The sequence below is a fragment of the Spermophilus citellus genome, assembly GCF_964194105.1.
Source record: "Spermophilus citellus genome assembly, chromosome: 9".
Taxonomy (NCBI): Eukaryota; Metazoa; Chordata; class Mammalia; order Rodentia; family Sciuridae; genus Spermophilus; species Spermophilus citellus.
The window spans coordinates 14,161,128-14,179,747 of record NC_138191.1 but is presented as its reverse complement, the minus strand read 5'-3'; the positions used below and the strand labels follow the sequence as shown (position 1 = coordinate 14,179,747).

General features: G+C 35.7%; 1 protein-coding gene across 7 annotated transcripts in view; it reads right to left on the bottom strand.

Moving 5' to 3' along the window:
• Positions 1 to 834: 834 nt before the first annotated feature.
• DDR2 (discoidin domain receptor tyrosine kinase 2) overlaps positions 835 to 18,620 on the bottom strand; it is a 162,985-nt gene continuing 145,199 nt past the window's right edge. For all 7 annotated transcript variants that reach the window (XM_081307616.1, XM_081307619.1, XM_081307615.1 and 4 more), the window contains 9 exons: positions 16,626 to 16,688; positions 15,650 to 15,780; positions 12,222 to 12,432; positions 10,375 to 10,598; positions 8,943 to 9,070; positions 6,829 to 7,020; positions 6,305 to 6,539; positions 4,311 to 4,460; positions 835 to 3,514 (listed from right to left, as the gene is read on the bottom strand). In XM_081307616.1, the coding sequence (XP_081163742.1) occupies positions 3,380 to 3,514; positions 4,311 to 4,460; positions 6,305 to 6,539; positions 6,829 to 7,020; positions 8,943 to 9,070; positions 10,375 to 10,598; positions 12,222 to 12,432; positions 15,650 to 15,780; positions 16,626 to 16,688 (1,469 nt within the window). In that variant the 3' untranslated portion in view covers positions 835 to 3,379. The remainder of the gene's footprint in view (positions 3,515 to 4,310; positions 4,461 to 6,304; positions 6,540 to 6,828; positions 7,021 to 8,942; positions 9,071 to 10,374; positions 10,599 to 12,221; positions 12,433 to 15,649; positions 15,781 to 16,625; positions 16,689 to 18,620) is intronic.

Below are 18,620 nucleotides of genomic sequence, written 5' to 3'. Positions count from 1 at the left end.
GACTCTGAAATTAGAGGATCATTCCCTGACAGTTATGTGTTTTTAGATCTGTGGAGGACATCCCTACATACCTTTAAACAATAAAAACAACAATCCTGTTTCCATTACTGCACCTGTCTTTTCATTTTTAATAAATATTTTATAATCTCTATCACCCAGTATTTCCTCTTTACCATCCCTACTTCAAGTCACTTTTTCTATCCTTTCTCAGGTCTCTTTCTAAATCTTTGCTTCCTTGCTTCAGAGCACATTCCATCAGCTCCCGCTACCCCTGTTTCTACCTTGTTTGACTAGCCCCTATCCATGGCTCCCATGCACTCTCATTGCCTCTTTTTATTGCCTCTCTACTATTGCCACTCTCTTTCCTAACCCCTCCTCAGCCTCCCTGCCCAGTCATATGCACATTCATGTATTCATTTTTTGTCCCACTTGCATACTTCCCTCTTTGCTATATATTCTTGAACACTTACAAGTGATCTTTCCACAGCTTACTCTCCCTGGATACTTCTTTTCACTCCAGTAAACACTTGCGAACTAATAATATATGTGTCTGGACAGCACATCAAGATTTTGGCCTAGCTATCAACACGTTAACCAGCACAAGTATAAATTAAAATCTTGACTATCTAAAAACATAACCTTGACACAAAATAGCTTACATGCATCATGAAGAGGATAACTTATAGCAAAGAGAAGAAGGTCCTATACTTTCTTATCATTTTCCCTATTTCTTTTCCTAGCTTCATTCCTCTAATTTAGATTTGAACACCTTTTTAATGTAACATACTAAGTCTACATACTAAGTCTTTACCATTTACTCTGTTGGGTCACTTCAGGTACAAGTTAGGTTAGAAGTTAAACCTATGTCTATAGTGCAATTTCTCAGTGCCAAAAGATGGAGAATTCTTCATCCAGAAAAGGATACTTGTACATGATAATACATATTTGGCTGCCACCTAAAACAGATTACTTCCATGACTCAAAGTCAGGAAAATTCATATACTTTAATAACATTTTAAATATTTTTAAGTATGGGATCATGAAATACAGTGAATTGAGGCAGAATCCTAAAAAGTCCTAAGCAGAAAGATGTTAGGCTATGGAAGGGGAAATGGTCTGGAGGTAGTCCTACCAGAGGCATATGGATAAGTAGACTGTAGGTTCTGATGTCACATCCTTTTATTTCTAAGGAAGTTAACACTTTCCTTGAGATCAGAGGGTGGCAGGTCTCATAGGAAAACATGTCTGGCCCTGTACATATAAAATGAAATAAATATTATAGAAATGGTAATGCTAAGGCACTATACAGATGCAGGTGCCATTGTTACTACTATTACAGTAACTTCTCCCAAGATCCCTTCTACCAACCACATTTTCCAGAACAAGAGATGACTGGATTACTGAATCCACATCAGTTATAGAAAAACAGTATTCAATAAGCACTTCAATGCCATCTAATTCAGTTTACTCACTTTACAGATAAGAAAACAAAATTCAGAGAAACAAGATGGCACACTTGGCTTAAAGCAAAAGATGGTCAAACATTCTCCCGACTCTTAAACCAAAGTTTGTCATGGAAGAGACTGAAGTCCAGGCTTAGAACAACCAGGGGGAAAAGGTATTTGCTATAGTCAGAAGATGACCTGCAAAATGAATGTTGGGGACTTAGATTTATGTTCATGCAGGGCCTGGAACAATTTTGAAAGCTAAATGGAGAAACATTGACGTTTCTAAGAGACTATAAAAAGGCAGACCATGGAAGCAAGAGAAGCAGATCCAGGGGATCAAGACTATTTCTTGCCACCTTAGGAAGTTAGTTTTGTAATCTTCTCTAATTTTTTTCTCAATGGGAATTAAGGGTCCCCTTTTCTAGTTTTCCCAATGAATCTGGAAATTTATCATGTGTCAAAAGCTCAGAATCTTCTCTAAGGAGATTCCTACTCAACAGATATCCACTTCCATGAATTCTGAGAATCAGAGCCTCATACTATCTTGTTAACAAGAAGATGAACACTAAGTAGTAGCACTGAATGGCCATCCTATGCCTCTCTGGAATCAATGATTCTTGGGGTTAGAAAATCATTAAATATTGTCTAATATAGCTATCTTTCCTCTATTTGAAAACCTTCATCTTCTTGCATAGTTCTTTAGCCTATATATGATCCTCTGCAAAAGACAGAGGACTCTCCATCTCTGGAGGCATCCCATTGATTCTTGTATGTCCTGACTGGATGTATTTTCCCTAAAAAGAATAGATTTCAATTTCCCTTTAACATCTCCTCATTGTTCTGGGTCAACCTTTTGGGGACACTCAGAACAGATCTACTCTGTTATACATGTCCTTTAGGTATTTATGCCTGAGAAATTCAGTCTCCAGTTCATACATCCAGCGATGTTAACCATTAATAGAAACTTGTACAAGGTGAAACAAAGGGTCTATCATCAAGCTATTAAGACACCAGCCTTTACTAATTAAAAAATCAGATGCCCACTAAAATACACACATAAAAATTTCTTAACAAGACAAAGAAGAGGACCCTCACAAGTGAATATTGAATAGGATACTTGTTATCTGTCCTTCATAGAACTCCTTTCTTACATCTGTTATCCATTCAAGAATCCTTCCATGCAGGATATACTTTTTTAAAAAAATAACTGTTCTCTTACATTTAGCCTTGCAGCAGACATTCTTTCCTATCCATATCCCCTGTTAACTTTATAAATGCATTTCAACCATGACCCCTGCCCACGAATGAAGAAAATACCCATTCCAAAAAACTAGGACTTTTCCAGAATACATTATTCACTTTGATAGGAGAGGGAAATCAGAGAATGGTATATGTTCAGAAGCCAAATCAGAAAACCATCTGTGGTAAGTTGTTAAATATCAAGTCTTCAGATTCTCCATGGCTACTACATGCTTCCCCTAAGTCTAATCTCATGTTTCCCAAGACCTTAGTATTCTTCAATTTTTTTTCTCTTTCTGAAGATACTTTATAAAAGGTGACATGGAAAAATATTATAGAATCTGCACATTTATAAACATAAGCATATTTAACCTTTATAAATTATCTAAATTTTGTAGCTTTTGTTATCTAACCCTTTGGTATATCAAGATTTCTTTTACTAGATTTTATCTGCCCTAGATTTTTTTTCTTTTGTAGTGCTTTAATGTAAAAAAAAAAAAGTATATATGAGACAGTGGTAGGGAGTGAAGGAGTGGCATGGGGTAGGTGAGGGACAGAGAGAGAGAACAAAGCAAAAGGCCTGTGTCTCTCAGTTCCGTAAAATGTCCGGATGGAGTGGCTTAGGTATGGTTGAGTGGTAGGTCTTGTGGGAAGAACCTGGGCCACTGGAATGCTGTCACGCATTGACAGCATCACTCATCCCCTTGTTGAAGGAGCAAAAGGTAGATTTCTTGAAATGATGGACGGTGCTTTGTATCTCTTCTCCAACAGCTGAGCATCAGCTTATACACAGAGTCAGGGCAAATGGCTGGTTGAGGGAGGTAAATCTTTGGAAACAAAAAATTTAAAGAAGAGAGAGAAAAAGAAATATTAAGATCAGGAAACAAAATGAAGACTGGTTGCATCATAGTTTAGTCATCCCCCTTGCCCACTTTCTTGAACTTGATAACTGAAATGGGTGTCCCTACACTCTATCAAACTTTTAAACTCTACATCATGTACAACCACAAGAATGATATCCTTATTAAAATAAGTTATATTCCATGTATGTATAATATGTCAAAATACACTGTCCTGTCATGTCAAATAAAAAAATGTTTTTAAACTTTTAAAATTTAAATACTGAAATTTAAATAAGAAATTCAATAGTAATTAAATAGTAAAATGTAATAAAATAAAAATCAAATAAATTATGTTTAATCTATTAGTTTAGAAAATTTTCATCAAAAAATTTACATTTGGATGTTTGTAGATGAGTTTACTCAGCTTGTAATGATGTTATTTGGCTTTGGCCTGGCTTTAGTCAAATATGGACTTTTAGTCCATGAGCATTGATAGTCAAAAATGTATATTTTGTGCACCACTAGCACGGATGAAGGTAAAAATAGTGGACTTTTTTAAAGGTCCACTATATTTTTATTTATAAAAAAATAAATAAAATAAAATCTATAGGAGAAATGTCTCATAACCAAGATAATTTAGACCCCCCTCCTAAAAAATATCTAAAGGATATCTAGCTTCTAGCAAGCTTTAAATATCCACTCATAGGAATATCAAAAAGCTGAATCAACCAAAAAAAAAAAGCACCCAAGTCTTCATCTGTTCATCCCTAAATACTCTTACCTGCCTCCCCTGGTCTCGGAAGAACTCTCCAGTATTTTCAATAACCTGTTCATCTGACAGCTGAGAATACGGCTGCTCTTGGCAAAAGGTGAACGTCTCCCACAGAGTCACCCCAAATGCCCACACATCACTTGCTGTAGTGAATTTGCCCTATTGAAGTCAAAAAAAGGAAAAATCAGAATAACCCATGCAAAACAAGAGCAGGTTATATTTTCATAATCTGGAGTTAATTTCCTTTCCTCAACCCAGGGCAAAGAATACTGAAACTGCCAAGATCTGCACAGAGGTTCTAGAAATAACAATGTGAAGTTGTCACAAGGCAAGCCATTCTCTCATCTTCATGATCTCAACTTAGTTCTGCTTTTCTTACAGATGAGAACCAGGAGCTGAAAGGAACACAGCCACAAAGCATTCATCATGAACTGAATGTCAGAGATTCAACTTTTAGGCTCTAGGGTACCTTGGAAAAAGGTCCCTGGGAAAGTCAAAGTAAGAATGGAAAGTCAACTGTTTTTATGTTAGAGATAGAGGAATCTGGTTGAAGTGTCTGGAGTTAAGTCCCTGAGTGAATCCAGCACTCTTTCTTCCCACTTCAGTGATAGTCATAGTATTAAAAAAGAGACTATCAAGTGATGGCACTAAGATTCAGATGTAATTAGCATGTAATAAATAACTTGGACCCTTTTTATTCAATAAATACAACCACACAGCAAAGTAGATGATATATTTAGATCAGAAAAGTGACAGAAGAGGGTTTGCCAAATTACCATGGTTAATAAGAACATAAAGTATTGGAGAAATTGAAATTTGAGCCAGGGTCTCTCTATCTCAGTCTTAAATATTTTTTAACAACATAGATAGAGCAATTACTATTTACCTTAGAATTAGGCAAAATATAAAGATTCACATATAGAGATGAAAAATTATAAAGATTTTTGAAAAGTTGTATATATTACAGCATCATTCTTAATAGCAAGAAGTTGAAAAGAACTTAGACATCAAATTATAAAGATATTATTAAATCACAGAACATATCCCTACAATAGAAATGATTCAGTCACTAAAACCATGCTTTAAACAATATGTAATGATATTAGACATTAAAAATATATAGAATTGTATGAGTTGGCATCATTTCAATTACATAATATACACTTTGCACAGAAATACACATAAAGAAATTAATGCATATGAAAAAATTCTCAAAGGAAATATACTAAAGTATTAATTGATGAGGGGAAGGAGATAATTATATATTTTCTCATTTCAAAATTAATTTTTGAATCCTGTAAAAGGATGAGCTGTAAATAAGCAAATTAGCTACAAATAAAACCAAAGTGACTTTTCTCTGCAGTACTACAAAAGACAAAATTACATGTACACAGTATTGTAGGAAGTAAAAGTACATAGCCTATTAATCCTTTTAATCAGCTAAATGTTTATAAAACCAGCAATGGAAACTCTTAGGTATGCATGGTCATATAACATCTCCAAGAAAGACATTAGAAAAAGTCATTCATTCATGATGGAGAATACCAGGAATTAAGTAAAAGGTAGAAAACAAATAATGATAAACTTAAAAAGTAAATGGTAAAGACCATAAAAATATAGTGATTAGACAGGATTGTTGGCACTGACATCTAGGGCAAAATCTAATGAGCAACATGATTATAAAGTTAACATAGAAGAAAAATTTTTTATGTGATTAACATTTCTTTACATAATAAGATTTTTAAAACCCTAAGACCGAAGAGGATGTGGAAAGGATAGAAAAAATATGATACTGAATCCCACATCATACTGTTTAACTTTCTTTCCTAAAGTATATTACTTTTTTTCAATTAATAGGCAAGTATTGAATAATAATAATAATAATTGGTACACAAGAAAGATCATCTCCAATCAGAGAAAATATGAAGGTCTATGGAACTTGACTCCTGCTGTCTTTGATTTGTCCCCTCCTAGGGTAAGGCTTACAAATGCCAGGAACTCACCAGCAAGATGCTCTCCCAAGACATCCAGCGGATAGGGAGCACTGCTCGACCCTGGATCCGGTAGTAGTCACCACTGTATAAGTTTCTGCTCATTCCAAAGTCAGCTATCTTGATGGTATAGTTCTTACCCACTAAACAGTTTCGTGTAGCCAGATCTCGGTGGACAAAATTCAGAGAGGAAAGGTACTTCATGCCAGAGGCAATCTGGGTAGCCATAAACTTCAGGTTGACATAACTGAGGAAAATACAAGAGAAGAGAAAGTATGGATACAGGAAGTTAGGAAAGGTACTCATTCTAAAGTTGATATCAACAAACCAAGCATTTAAACCTTAACATTCTTTCACTATTCTTAAAGAATCCCTTTTGCGTTCTTCCGAAGGGTCAGCTGCTTTTTTATTCCCTGCAGAATAGTCACTCACCATGCCAGAAAAATGATAAACTTTAAGGCTCATTGCTCTCTGTTTTAAAACTCCAAGTGACTCTCATGACCACAGGGAAGAGATAGAAGACCTGACTTATTTACCTGACAGTGGGTACATTGCTGGAGCAAGAATTGGCAGGCTCATGGCGGGATAGAAACTGATTGAGGTCTCCATTCTCCATGTATTCCGTGATCATGCAAAGAGGGTCATCAGTGATACACACAGCTAAGAGACGGATGATGTTTGCATCCTTGAGCCGGGACATGATCTTTATCTCCTTAAGAAAATCATTCCTTTGGAGGATACAGACACAGATAAACTCAGAGATTGCCGGGATCAGAATGAAGAGGGGAAGTATGCACATCAAAGTCTATTTCTACCCATTACACCAAGGCTCATTTGTCTTTGGGAAATCTTTGAAAGGACAGAGAAATTGGCACCATGAACTGTTTCATTCTCCATATCTCCTGGAACATCACTATTCAATTATAATGGTTTTAAGAATAAGATTTATGATTTATTCACATATAAATTGCATTCCTAGTATTTAACAAAATGTCTGTCGTGCAGAAAGTGGTCAATATTTACTAAATCAAATATATGCTGCATAAAACTACTCTGAAAAATAAAACTTTTCACTGGAAATCATTTGCCTTTTCAAAAAGCCACAGATTCACACTATTAATAAAGTCAAGAAAGTTTTTATAAAGTGGATAACCACCTTCTGGTTTATCTCATAATTTTTTTATTTTCTCTTACTGATTTTTCTTAATGCAGTCTATTCCCACAGTCAGTCACAACACACATTTTGGTAGCATGTTCTTTAAAGGCTATGGTGGTAAAGTGGGGTCACGTCAAAAGAAGTACTCACCTAGTCAAGACTAATAATTCTCTGAGTACATAAGGACAGTCATTCTTGAGTTATAAAGTAGCAACATTTGCTTTGGTGAAGCCACTGGCCCACATTCTTAAAAGTATTGGAGTCTCCTATGGGTTGCATAGGAATTCTCTTCTGAAAGCCATACTATGTCAGTATTAACCCTTGGAAACAATATAGTCCTAATTCGAGATCTTCCTTCTTCATTTTTCCCTTTAATCTTAAATCAGAGGTATCCATGGCCTAGAAGGACCCAGAGTCTAGACCATTCATCAGTGGTCAGTACGCTGGGCACAGTGCAGCACGGCAAACCTCACCAAATAAAACAATGACAAGGACTTTATCATATTCTATGTTTTTGTTTCTCTCCTTGCCATTTTTTCCACTCATGTGCTAAGATTAATATGAAGAATACTCCATCTCTCCATGGGAACCAGAGAACGTCACTTTTCATTCACACTAATATCCTTAAGACTGAAATTCTCAGTTAAAAGTACTCTGTTCCATCTCTGCCTTTCTCTCTTTTTGATTCCACACCCTGTTAATTTCAAGACTTAATGAAATAGGAATAACAAACTTTATCTCACTATGAATATCAGTGATAAGAATCAAGGCAACCCAAATGCATATGTTAACCAGATGTGCAGATTTTTCTGGAACACACAAACAAGCTTTCAATCAGCATGTGTGAGAATTAACTCACCATTACTGTAATGGAAAGGCTCTCAGACAATGGAGTATGACTGGAAACAGCAATTTATGAAGTAAAGGATCCAAGAGATTATTAGCAGTTTGAAAAACTGCTAAAGGATTGTGGATCCTTTTGCTTTAAGGTCCATGGATACTTTTCCAACTAGAGGCAACTTCTCATTTGTGGGGTTGCTGGACATAGAAGAAAAGGAGCATAAAAGAGAAAGAAAGGATGATAAAAGTAAATAGAGATGTAAAAAGAGGAGAATGTAAAAAGCTTAGCAAGAAAGATGTGTTTGATTGTGAAGTGTGGTAGGATGTAATGAATTCAGAAGTCTGTGTAATGACTAAAGAAGTACACCACTAGACTTTCGTGTATTGGGATGTATGGTGCTGTACAAAGGGAGTTAAGAAGTAAATGTGACAAATATAATGGAAATGTACATTTATGTTTGAGAAAGATGGAGAAGATGAGGACTTTGACTGTATTAGAAAAATAAGGCATAATAATGGAAACAAGGGTATTTACCAAACTCTCCATCTCAAATGAAAAAAAAAAAAAAAAAAAGATTCTCAGATGCTTCCAGAAATATTCCTGGTCTGAAAGATGAAATAAATAAAGGAAAATTCAAAATGCAGACCACAGACCTGGCATTCTTGTTGGCATCTGCTCGGAGCATTTTCACAGCCACCAGGACAGGCTGGTTGGTACTGACATCTAGGGCAAAATCTTTGTCTTTGAATTTTTCCATTCCCTCCACTTCACAAAGATGAACCTAGACAAAAGTCATCTAGTCTCAGCATCATCATTTCTCCTGAAGATGTCTCAGTACTCTTGCTGGGCATTTCCTGGAGATAAACTAACTCTTACCACTAAGGCAAAGTAATCAAAAGAATGATAAGAAGGTATATATAACATATCTTTGATTCAAATGATAAAAGTAAAAATAATGGTAAAGTACCCAGCTAATATGATATGTTACTGTCTTCTAAAACAAATATACATTCAGTAAGGGAATACATGAATCTATAACATAAAATTTCATTATAACATAGCTCCACTCTAAAATGGAAAATACATTCTTCTGCCATGTATAGCTAAAAAGAACAAGTTAAAAAAAAAGAATAAAAAAAAAGTTTCAATATAAATGCTTGAACTTGGATTTGAGAAAGTTTAGTTACTGGAACCTACAAAATATAAGTCAATTTTCTAAAATAATACCTTAGTATGGGATTTAGCATTGCAAATTATTCCTGAGTTTTAATAACATTATAATGAGTGTGGTTTTTCAACTCAAGAGACAGAATGAGTACATATAAACACCATAAGCAGATAAAATGGGCTCCTCTACCTCCCCCAACACCAGACCTAATCAAGGGGAAAACATCTGACCCAAACTGAAAACCAATAACATATTTCTATAAAACCAGGTATTCGGGGTTGTTGAAGAGTTCCTATTACAAATTAAACATTTCTATATCTCAGAAGGTTTATGTGACTGCTGCGAGAGTGAAATACTTAATATTACACACATCATTCTGAGGACAGTTGAGAAGAAAACTCCTCCTTATCTTAGTTGGTGAGTCATTCCCTAGTAGCTAATTCTGGGACCCACACCAGGGGCGAGGTTGTTTTTGACTACTTTATATGTAACTCCCATCTTAAAAGGAAAAAAACAAAGTGAAATAAACACCCAACAGCAGGGTGTTCCTGGATGGTTTATAAAAGATGATTACATCTCATGAGCTCCACCCTATTATAAACATTTTGTAACCTATTATAAACATTTTTTTTGAAGCATTAAATGTTTTTCAGGATATCTGAAGTCTAATGACGTATTTGCCTTACAAACCCTTGTATAGGAATCAGAGTTTCTAGGAACTCCTTAGCTATATGACTAAGATGAAGTTGACCTAATTACTAGTCATCCAGAGGACAATTCAAAGAAAGCCAAGTAGAGAAAACTTTCAGTTGTGCATTCACTTCTGGAAGGGACACTTTGTTCTACTGACCATTGTTATGCACTTACTTCATTTGAACCACCAAGGACTAGAGGCCTCACACAAAGGGTCAACTCACCTCTCCAAACTGGCCTTCTCCTAGCTTCTCCTTGAAAGTTAAGAGTTTCCGGGGAAACTCTTCCACAGCCACATCTTTTCCTGAGAGAAGGTCCATGGTGACAGCAGGAACTGAGTAGGTGTTGCCTCCAGTCACTCCCTGGAGGTTCACTATGTCAGCCTCTGCATAGTGGGGCACTCCCTCAGGTCCGTTGTGTTGGGCTGGCTTCACAATGCCACTGCAGCCTGGGAAGACAAAGACAATGATTCTCATTCCAAGAGACATCTTTGGAGATCTCTTCAAGAAAAAAAAAAAAAAACTAAGAGGAGATCTAGAACATGCCTCCATGACAGTCTAACCTTCTTCATAACACTCTTACTTGGAGAACACTTTTGCTTCCTCTAGAGACTCTTTCTTGTGATTTTCAGAATGTAGGTGGCCACCATGTTGTTTCTCATTCTCCCCATAATACATGATCATTAACAATTTCTTGGGTCAATCTTGTAACCAAGAAAAGCTACAACAAGTTTCCTGCTATATCAGGATGGGAGTATTAAAGATTGAAGGTTTAATAGCAAATTTCCTTAATTTTAAAACATTTTAATTGGTGTAAGAGCCTATTTTAGGGATTAAGAATATGATCAAGTTCATAAAATCTTGTTTAAGATACATGTTAACGTCTTTAAAAAAACTAAACTATGAGGTGGGGAATGTTTAAAACTTGAGAGAATAGGTAAATAACTTCAGCTTAGCCTAGAAAATAAATTCATTTACATTCCTTAGTCTTGCTGTCTCTGCCAAAATTACATAAATTCAATATGCTTTTTCAATGTCTTCTATCCACTAAATGATAAAAATAGGTGTTGGTTTCCTTTCTTCTTTCCACAAGATCCCTTCAGGTTTGTTCCCTCAAATGCCTATGCTCTCCAGTTTAGTCCTGTCAGCTTCCACAACTGGCTCAGGTTAAGTGCTGCACAAGTCCTCTTCTGCAGAATGGGGTCACTCTTAGGTTGATGAACTATGGAAAAGCAGCTCTGAGTTTCAGAGATGACCCTAGCATCCCCGGTAAAGTCAGGCACTGTGCAGTACTTTAAAAAAAGGCACTGGGAATTTAATCAATTAGCATTACTGTTACTTTATTCAATGTTTTTTATTGATAAAAAGCAAGAAATATTTACTCTCATAATAAAATCTTGTATTATTTAATAAATGTTGACCAAAGACAAATCAAGAAAAATAATTAATTATGTAGATAACTATAAAACTGGGAAATTCAGGAATTCTTTTTCTTTTTCTTTTTTCTTTTTTTTTTTTTTGTACTCGGGATGGAACCCAGGGGCACTTAACCATTGATCCACATTCCCAACCCTTTATATTTTATTTTAAGACAGGGTCTCACCAAGTTGCTTAGGACCTTGCTAAGTTGCTAAATGAGGCTGGTTTTGAAACTGTGATTCTGTCTCAGCCTCCTGAGTCACTGGGATTACAGGTATATGCCATCATACCAGGCTGAAATTCAGAATTTCTTTAGCTTCACTTTAAAATATATATATATATATTTTTTTTTTCCAGGTGAAATTACAATCCTGAATTTATCCTTAATGAAGTTTTATGTTACATGAATGCGCCCCATCTGGCCCTTCTCACATTCTTCATAAAATGAGCAAGTTAAACGGATCAGTTTCTTTTGGTGTTACCACCTTAGTAACATCTTTTATTTTAATCAAATCTAGAAAGAGAATGTGGATTTCTCAGGAAGCTAGCACAGACCAAAAATAGATCCAGTTATCTAGGAGCAATACTGTTATACCTATGTAACATGTGTCAAGACTTCTTCCTCAATCCCCTGCTCACTCTTTCATCCTCACCTGACTCTTCCTCCCCTGGAGCAAATTCTGGGAGCTTTCGTATCAGTCTGGATGGCTCCTGGTAGTCAGGGCGAAGAGGAAATATGCGATCATAAGTCGAGTTGGACTCCTGTTCACTTGGTGATGAGGAGCGGTTATTGTTGAACATACTGGACTCGCTTGGTAGGGAGAGGCTGACAGTCATTTCATCATCCAGCATCCTCCGGGAAGCCTGAAGGAAAAGAGCAGAGAAGATCATCTAGCACAAGGGTATTATCACTTCCTTTACTTTTAAAACCTAGCTCTTCCATTCAGTTTATTCCTGCGAAACCTAGAAACACTGTAAGTGACAAGGATGCAGTCTAGTTCCACAAATTTCTGTGTCAAAAAAACTTTGGAAAATCCTTCATTTCTTCAAGCTAGAACTCCTGTCCTGTTAACAGTCATTAACTTTCACTGAAGCACTTCTAAGCATTATTTACCCAATGAAATAAGAACCTATAAGCAACCAAAGATCTTCTAATTTTTATTTTTTCATTGATTTTATAATAAATGACAGCAGAATGCATTGCAATTCATATTACACATATAGAGCACAATTTTTCATATCTCCAGTTGTATATAAAGTATATTCACACCAATTCATGCCTTCATACAAGTACTTTGGATAATGATGTCCATCACATTCCACCATCATTGCTAACCCCATGCCCCCTTCCTTCCCCTCTCACTCCTCTTCCTTTTCTAGAGTTCATCTATTCCTCCCATGCTCCCCCTCCCTATCCCACTATAAATCAGTCCCCTTGTATCAGAGAAAACATTCATCATTTGTTTTCTTGCGATTGGCTAATTTCACTTAGCAGCAGCAAAATTCACAGTAGCTAGATGCCCTTCAGTAGATGAATGGATTAAAAAATGTGGCATATATACACAATGGAATATTACTCATGTTTAAAGAGATTTTTAGGTTCTTTTAAATAATGAGCTTTCCTGGATTACCTTATACTACTTTGATTCTGGGTAAACATAAGTTAAAATGTTCATTAACTCATTAGAAGAGCTGTAACATGATGTTAATAGTTCACCTCATCACCTAGCAGTGTGGATTAAGATAACACTCCCCATCCCCTTATATTTACTAACAAAAATTAAAATGGCTACAAAATGGGATAGGAAAGTCCTAGGTGTCTGAGGATACCAAGACTAATTATATATAATACGGAAAGAAAAAGAGCCAAATAACTAATTGTTGTGGCATATCATTTAAGGTAATCTTCCCATTCCATCAAAAGGAAAATGCATCTGAATTGATATAACTATTTAGATTTAAATATGTAAAATGCTCCACTCCAACAACATTGAGCACTTGGGTGCTCAATGGAGAAACTTAAATCAAGGTGTCATTCTAGAGCACCTTGAATTATCTTACACTGAGTGCATTAGGATAGAAAGAATTTCTTGAAGGACCAACTTAAATATTCAAGGACAAAATATTTGCTCTCCCTTTTATCTGGAGAGTCTTTAATCCAACATTCCTTTCTCAGCTCATGAAGACATTCCAATAGGCCTCAGAAGAAAGGCCTAGAGAAGGGTAGTATATTCTGGCTTAAATAAAGAGAAGAAAAAGATATTACAGAATAGAGAATAAAATGCAGTGTTAACAGACCATTCAGTAAGGAATCTAAGTTGCCTAATGAGCCTTTAGTCTCTCATCTTTTATCACTACCACCCTTTGCTACCCTTCATGCTAGAGTTCCTTATTTAGACACCTCATGTATTCCAGCATTCTAAAGGAGCAAAGATTTTTTTCCAATTTTGTTTATTTAGTTTTTTTTTTAACATGGTGCTGGGGATTGAACCCAGTGCCTCACACGTGCTAGGCAAGCGCCCTACCACTAAACCCCAACCCCAACCCAGAGCAAAGATCTTGATATCATCTCATAGATGCCTTAAAACATAGTCACAAAATTTGGTGAGCTCTCTGTGGATTCTTTCTTTTAGTGTTCAAATCTTCTTTATATCAGGCTTTAATTTAGCTAAAGTGTTTATTTAGGTAAAGTGTTTTCAGATTAATGGTAGAGATCCTTGTTGGAAGCAAAGAGACTTCAATTCCATGAATATTCTTGCCAAAATCTTAAATTAAACCTCAACCATCTCAAGAATCCGAATGTAAAACAGGTCAGAATGATTTGCAGGTCACCCATCTGGGTTGCTCTTCTTCTTTTCTTCTGTCTACATTCAAAGAGTTTTGGAGATTCAAGCCCATTCTATGTGAGCTTATCCTCCTCTAGAATATACTCCTACATGAACACAGAAATCAATCAGACAATACCTTCCTTCCTGTCCCCTTCTTTTGATAGGCAGTTCAAAACCTCATAGCCCAGAGTTTCTATGACCATGTCAGTCCCTGTCCATTAAAAACTCATTGCCCAAGGGCGGTGTTTATGCCTAAGGACATTGGCGCAGGCCCAAGAGAATCAGACACTTAGAAGCAGTGTCAATCGAGTTAATATCATCTATGATAAAATGTAACTTTGGAAGAAAGATGGCAACATATTTCAATATTTGCAATTGAAAAGAGCATAAAAGACATTATACTAGCTGCATGACCTTGAATTCATCCAATTTTCTCATAAAAAATTTTTTTAATATAACCACTATGCCTATCTCACCATTACTCAGAGGTTCATATAAAACAATACATAAAATATTATACTTATATACTATAAAATAATAGATAAATGTAATGAAAAATTATTTAGATCATTTGACCTAGATAGAAAGAGGAAGCAAAAAGACACATAATCATAATGTTTAAATACACAAAGAAATAAGGGTAGAATTGTAAGAAACTTGATTTGTATATTAACGAGGCTGGATGCTTTTCTACTCACTTTCTCTCACTCTCCCACTCTCTCCAAAAACAAACAAAAAGAGAAGAGATGGAATTTCAACAGCACTATCAGAAATTTTAGCTAAGCTTTAGAAGAATGATTCTCAACCTTGTATATGCATCAAAATTACTTTTTAAATGAAAAAATAAGAAATAGATAGATGATAGATACATAGATAGAAATAAGAAATAGATAGATGGTAGATAAGATATATAGAGAGATACATAGATGCCTATACTCCACCGCAAGCCAAATGAATAAGAATTTTCATGAGAATTGTTCAAGTGAAAATTTTAATGTATTAGGAAGCATTTTCTGAGATTTCTAGGGAGGTTCCAAAATCTTCATTCTAAAAATGAGGAAATGAAGTTAGCTAATTCTTTTTCCGGTTCCTTTCAGCAACTAGCTTCTCAATTTCTATAGTTCTTTGCAGTCTCTGATGACTCCTTTGCCATTTGTAATCTCTTGTAATCTGCCTTTTTACTCCTGGGTCAATAACAGCTTAATAAAGAGAGGCACAAGCTCCTGTCCCATGCCTGTTATGCACTTCCTCACCTTCTCCAGCATTTTCTGCCAGAACTGTCTCCACAAGATAATGACAATGATGGCCAGGAGGATGAAGATGATGGCCACCAAGCAGCCAATCAGGATCCGTGTGTTGCTATCATCAACTTTAAGCATTGGATCTGTAGCCAGGAAGAAAAGGCAAAGAATATCATCATTTTATGGGGCAAATAAAAGCATCAGGGACTGAACTGGGGGTGGGGAAAGAAGTGCACTCTGTTCTTTCAGGATAATTCCAAAGATTCTACCTTGACATTTCTACTTATTCTTGATTTTGCTACTGTTTTGTTACTTTGCTTCTGTCTCTTACAGTACCCCTTCATGAGTTAGTAGCCTCCCTTTCCCCATGTCTCACGACTGGGTAATGAAGAGCTTTCCCATTCTTCCCCCAATTTATTCCTATATTACCATGGCATAGACCTAATCACAGCCCATGAAATACAAGTGAGGAACTGGTTTCACTCTCCTTATTCTTTGCAATAGGCAAAGATTGCTGAGAATCCTCTTTGGAAACATTAAATCAAACATATTTTCCAGATTGCTGGCAGATACAGTCAATAACCGCCTGAAGCAAAGAATATACTTTTGTATATTTATCTTCAATTAATGAGACCACTATTTGGTTTCATAGACTTCTTCCTATTTATTGAGATCCTACCATGGGGTCTCACTTAGGAATATCTCTTTCTCTATTTCTGCCCCAGGGTTCTCAGATTTTCATGGAGCAGTTGGAACACTCTAAATTCTGTCTCCCCAAGCTAAAGAATCACATGAATGAGCAGTGAAGAGAGTAAGTTTGAACTCTCAGCTTTGAAGGTGGACTGTCCTACCTTTCCAGGGCTACTCTTCATCCAAAGCCACCTGGTATCAAGCCTCCCACACAGTCAGGCCTTTGCAAATCTCCACCCTTCTTCATCCTCCAGGAGGTGACTTCAATTTAATTTTTATAATTAGGAATCACACATACCATAGGTTGTCGGTGCCATAGGAGAGGTGGGCAGGGCTCCAGAGTTGTTGTACATGGCCGCATCTGTTACAAAATAAGAGGGAGTCAGAGCTGGGGAGAAGATAGTCAGGTAGTGGCTTATCTGAGGGTTGTGACCTGGCACAGTGTGAAATCACTTTAGTGAAAATACTTTCATTTGATTATTACACAATGAGTGCATTATCAAAACACCACACTGTACCCAATAAATACGTACAACTTTTATATGACAATTAAAAACAAAATAAAATGAGATCATAAACACATTGAGTAACATTATAACCACAGTAAGGGCGACCTTTCTTTTGCAAAATTTTAGTTTCAACTATTATATAATAGGTGTTCAAGTACAAAAAGTTAAGAGGTTTTGAGAGATATGACCACACATTATCATAAAATATGCACAGAAGGCAGGACACAAATTTAGCAAAATGTAGAGAGAATACAGTGGGTAAGTGGGCGTGGGACGGACATAATGCAAAGAAGTTATTTCCCTCATGAAAATGAAATTCTTTCCATAAAAGTCTTTCCACTATGCTTTATTTCCCAAAGTCATTATCTTATAAATTAAGACTTCATCCATCCTTAGAGAGAGAATATTGATATCAGAGATATTGATATTTGCTATGATGCTGCAGCTTCTGAGACTTGGCCCCCAGAGTGTATTTGTCAGGTAGATGTTGACAACTAATTTTTTCCCTCTGATTTGTCTAATCAAGGGGGTCAAAAAATAGAATATACATTCTCATATGAGACATTCCTTTCAAAAATTTTATTTTTCTTCTTTTTAACCTTACTATAGAAATTAAGGTGTCTAGCATCAACATGTACTTTCTGAACTGAGTCCTTAGTCTCCAGTGAAAACTAATGGCATTGAATTTAAAGATCAAGAGGCCCCAGGAGCCAAAATCCATAGTCCATTGCTATAATTAGTCAAAAATCAGGTAAGTGTATCAATTACTGTGCCAAGGGTATCCCAAAGGATAGATAGGAATCTATTAGTCCCCCAGTTAACAGAGTATTAAGTGGCACTGTTTTTGACCATCTTGGTTTCTGCTCTCAACTGATACTCATATAACATAATCAGTCTGTTTACTCTTAATAAAATCACTAGCTCAGAAGGCATTTAGGTATCAAATTTGTTTTTCTAAATACAATCTATATTTCATTATCAGTACATCTTAATAAGCAAATTCTTGGAATTTTCTTAATTTAAAAATTAAATTAGATGGTGAGCACAGGGGTACCCACCTGTAATCCCAGTGATTCAGGAGGTCAAAACCTAAGTAAAGGTTCAGAGGGAATTTTCCCATGAAGAGAAAATGATCTGAGACCAGAAATCACTTTTAGTATGACTGAAAGTGATGGAATCCAGTATTACATACCAATGATGAAGTTCAACACAAAATACACAGTAAGTATCAAACTTGAATCAAATTAGCCTTATAGATGTACAGGCTTCCAATTTATAGACATGACAGAGACTAGAGGTTCTTGTAAAATAATACCACAGAAAGCAACCAATCAAACCAAAATGAATTTCTTAGGTAAAGGGAGTACTCTTTTAGATTCAAGAAGATATTTAGAAGATATAACCAAGACAACCTTATTTGATCCTGAATCAAACAAGACAACTATAGTAACACATTATTTGATAATCAGAGATACTTGAATATGGACAGGATATTAGGTGATATTAATTAATTATTTACTAATAAATGTTTATGGATACTATGTTAGGTGATATTGAGGATTTATTTATTCATAAATGTTTGAGTTTTTATAAGGATATTATACCTATGAAGATATATTTATTTTATTAGATTCATTCCAGAATTGTTAATAGTAAAATCAAATAGTGTTTCAGATTTGTTTTAAAATACTACAGGGGGAAAAAAAAGAGGACCAGACTGAACAAGAATAGCAAATAGTGACAGTAAAGTTAAGTGATAGATGGGGTTCCTTGTTCTGTTTACT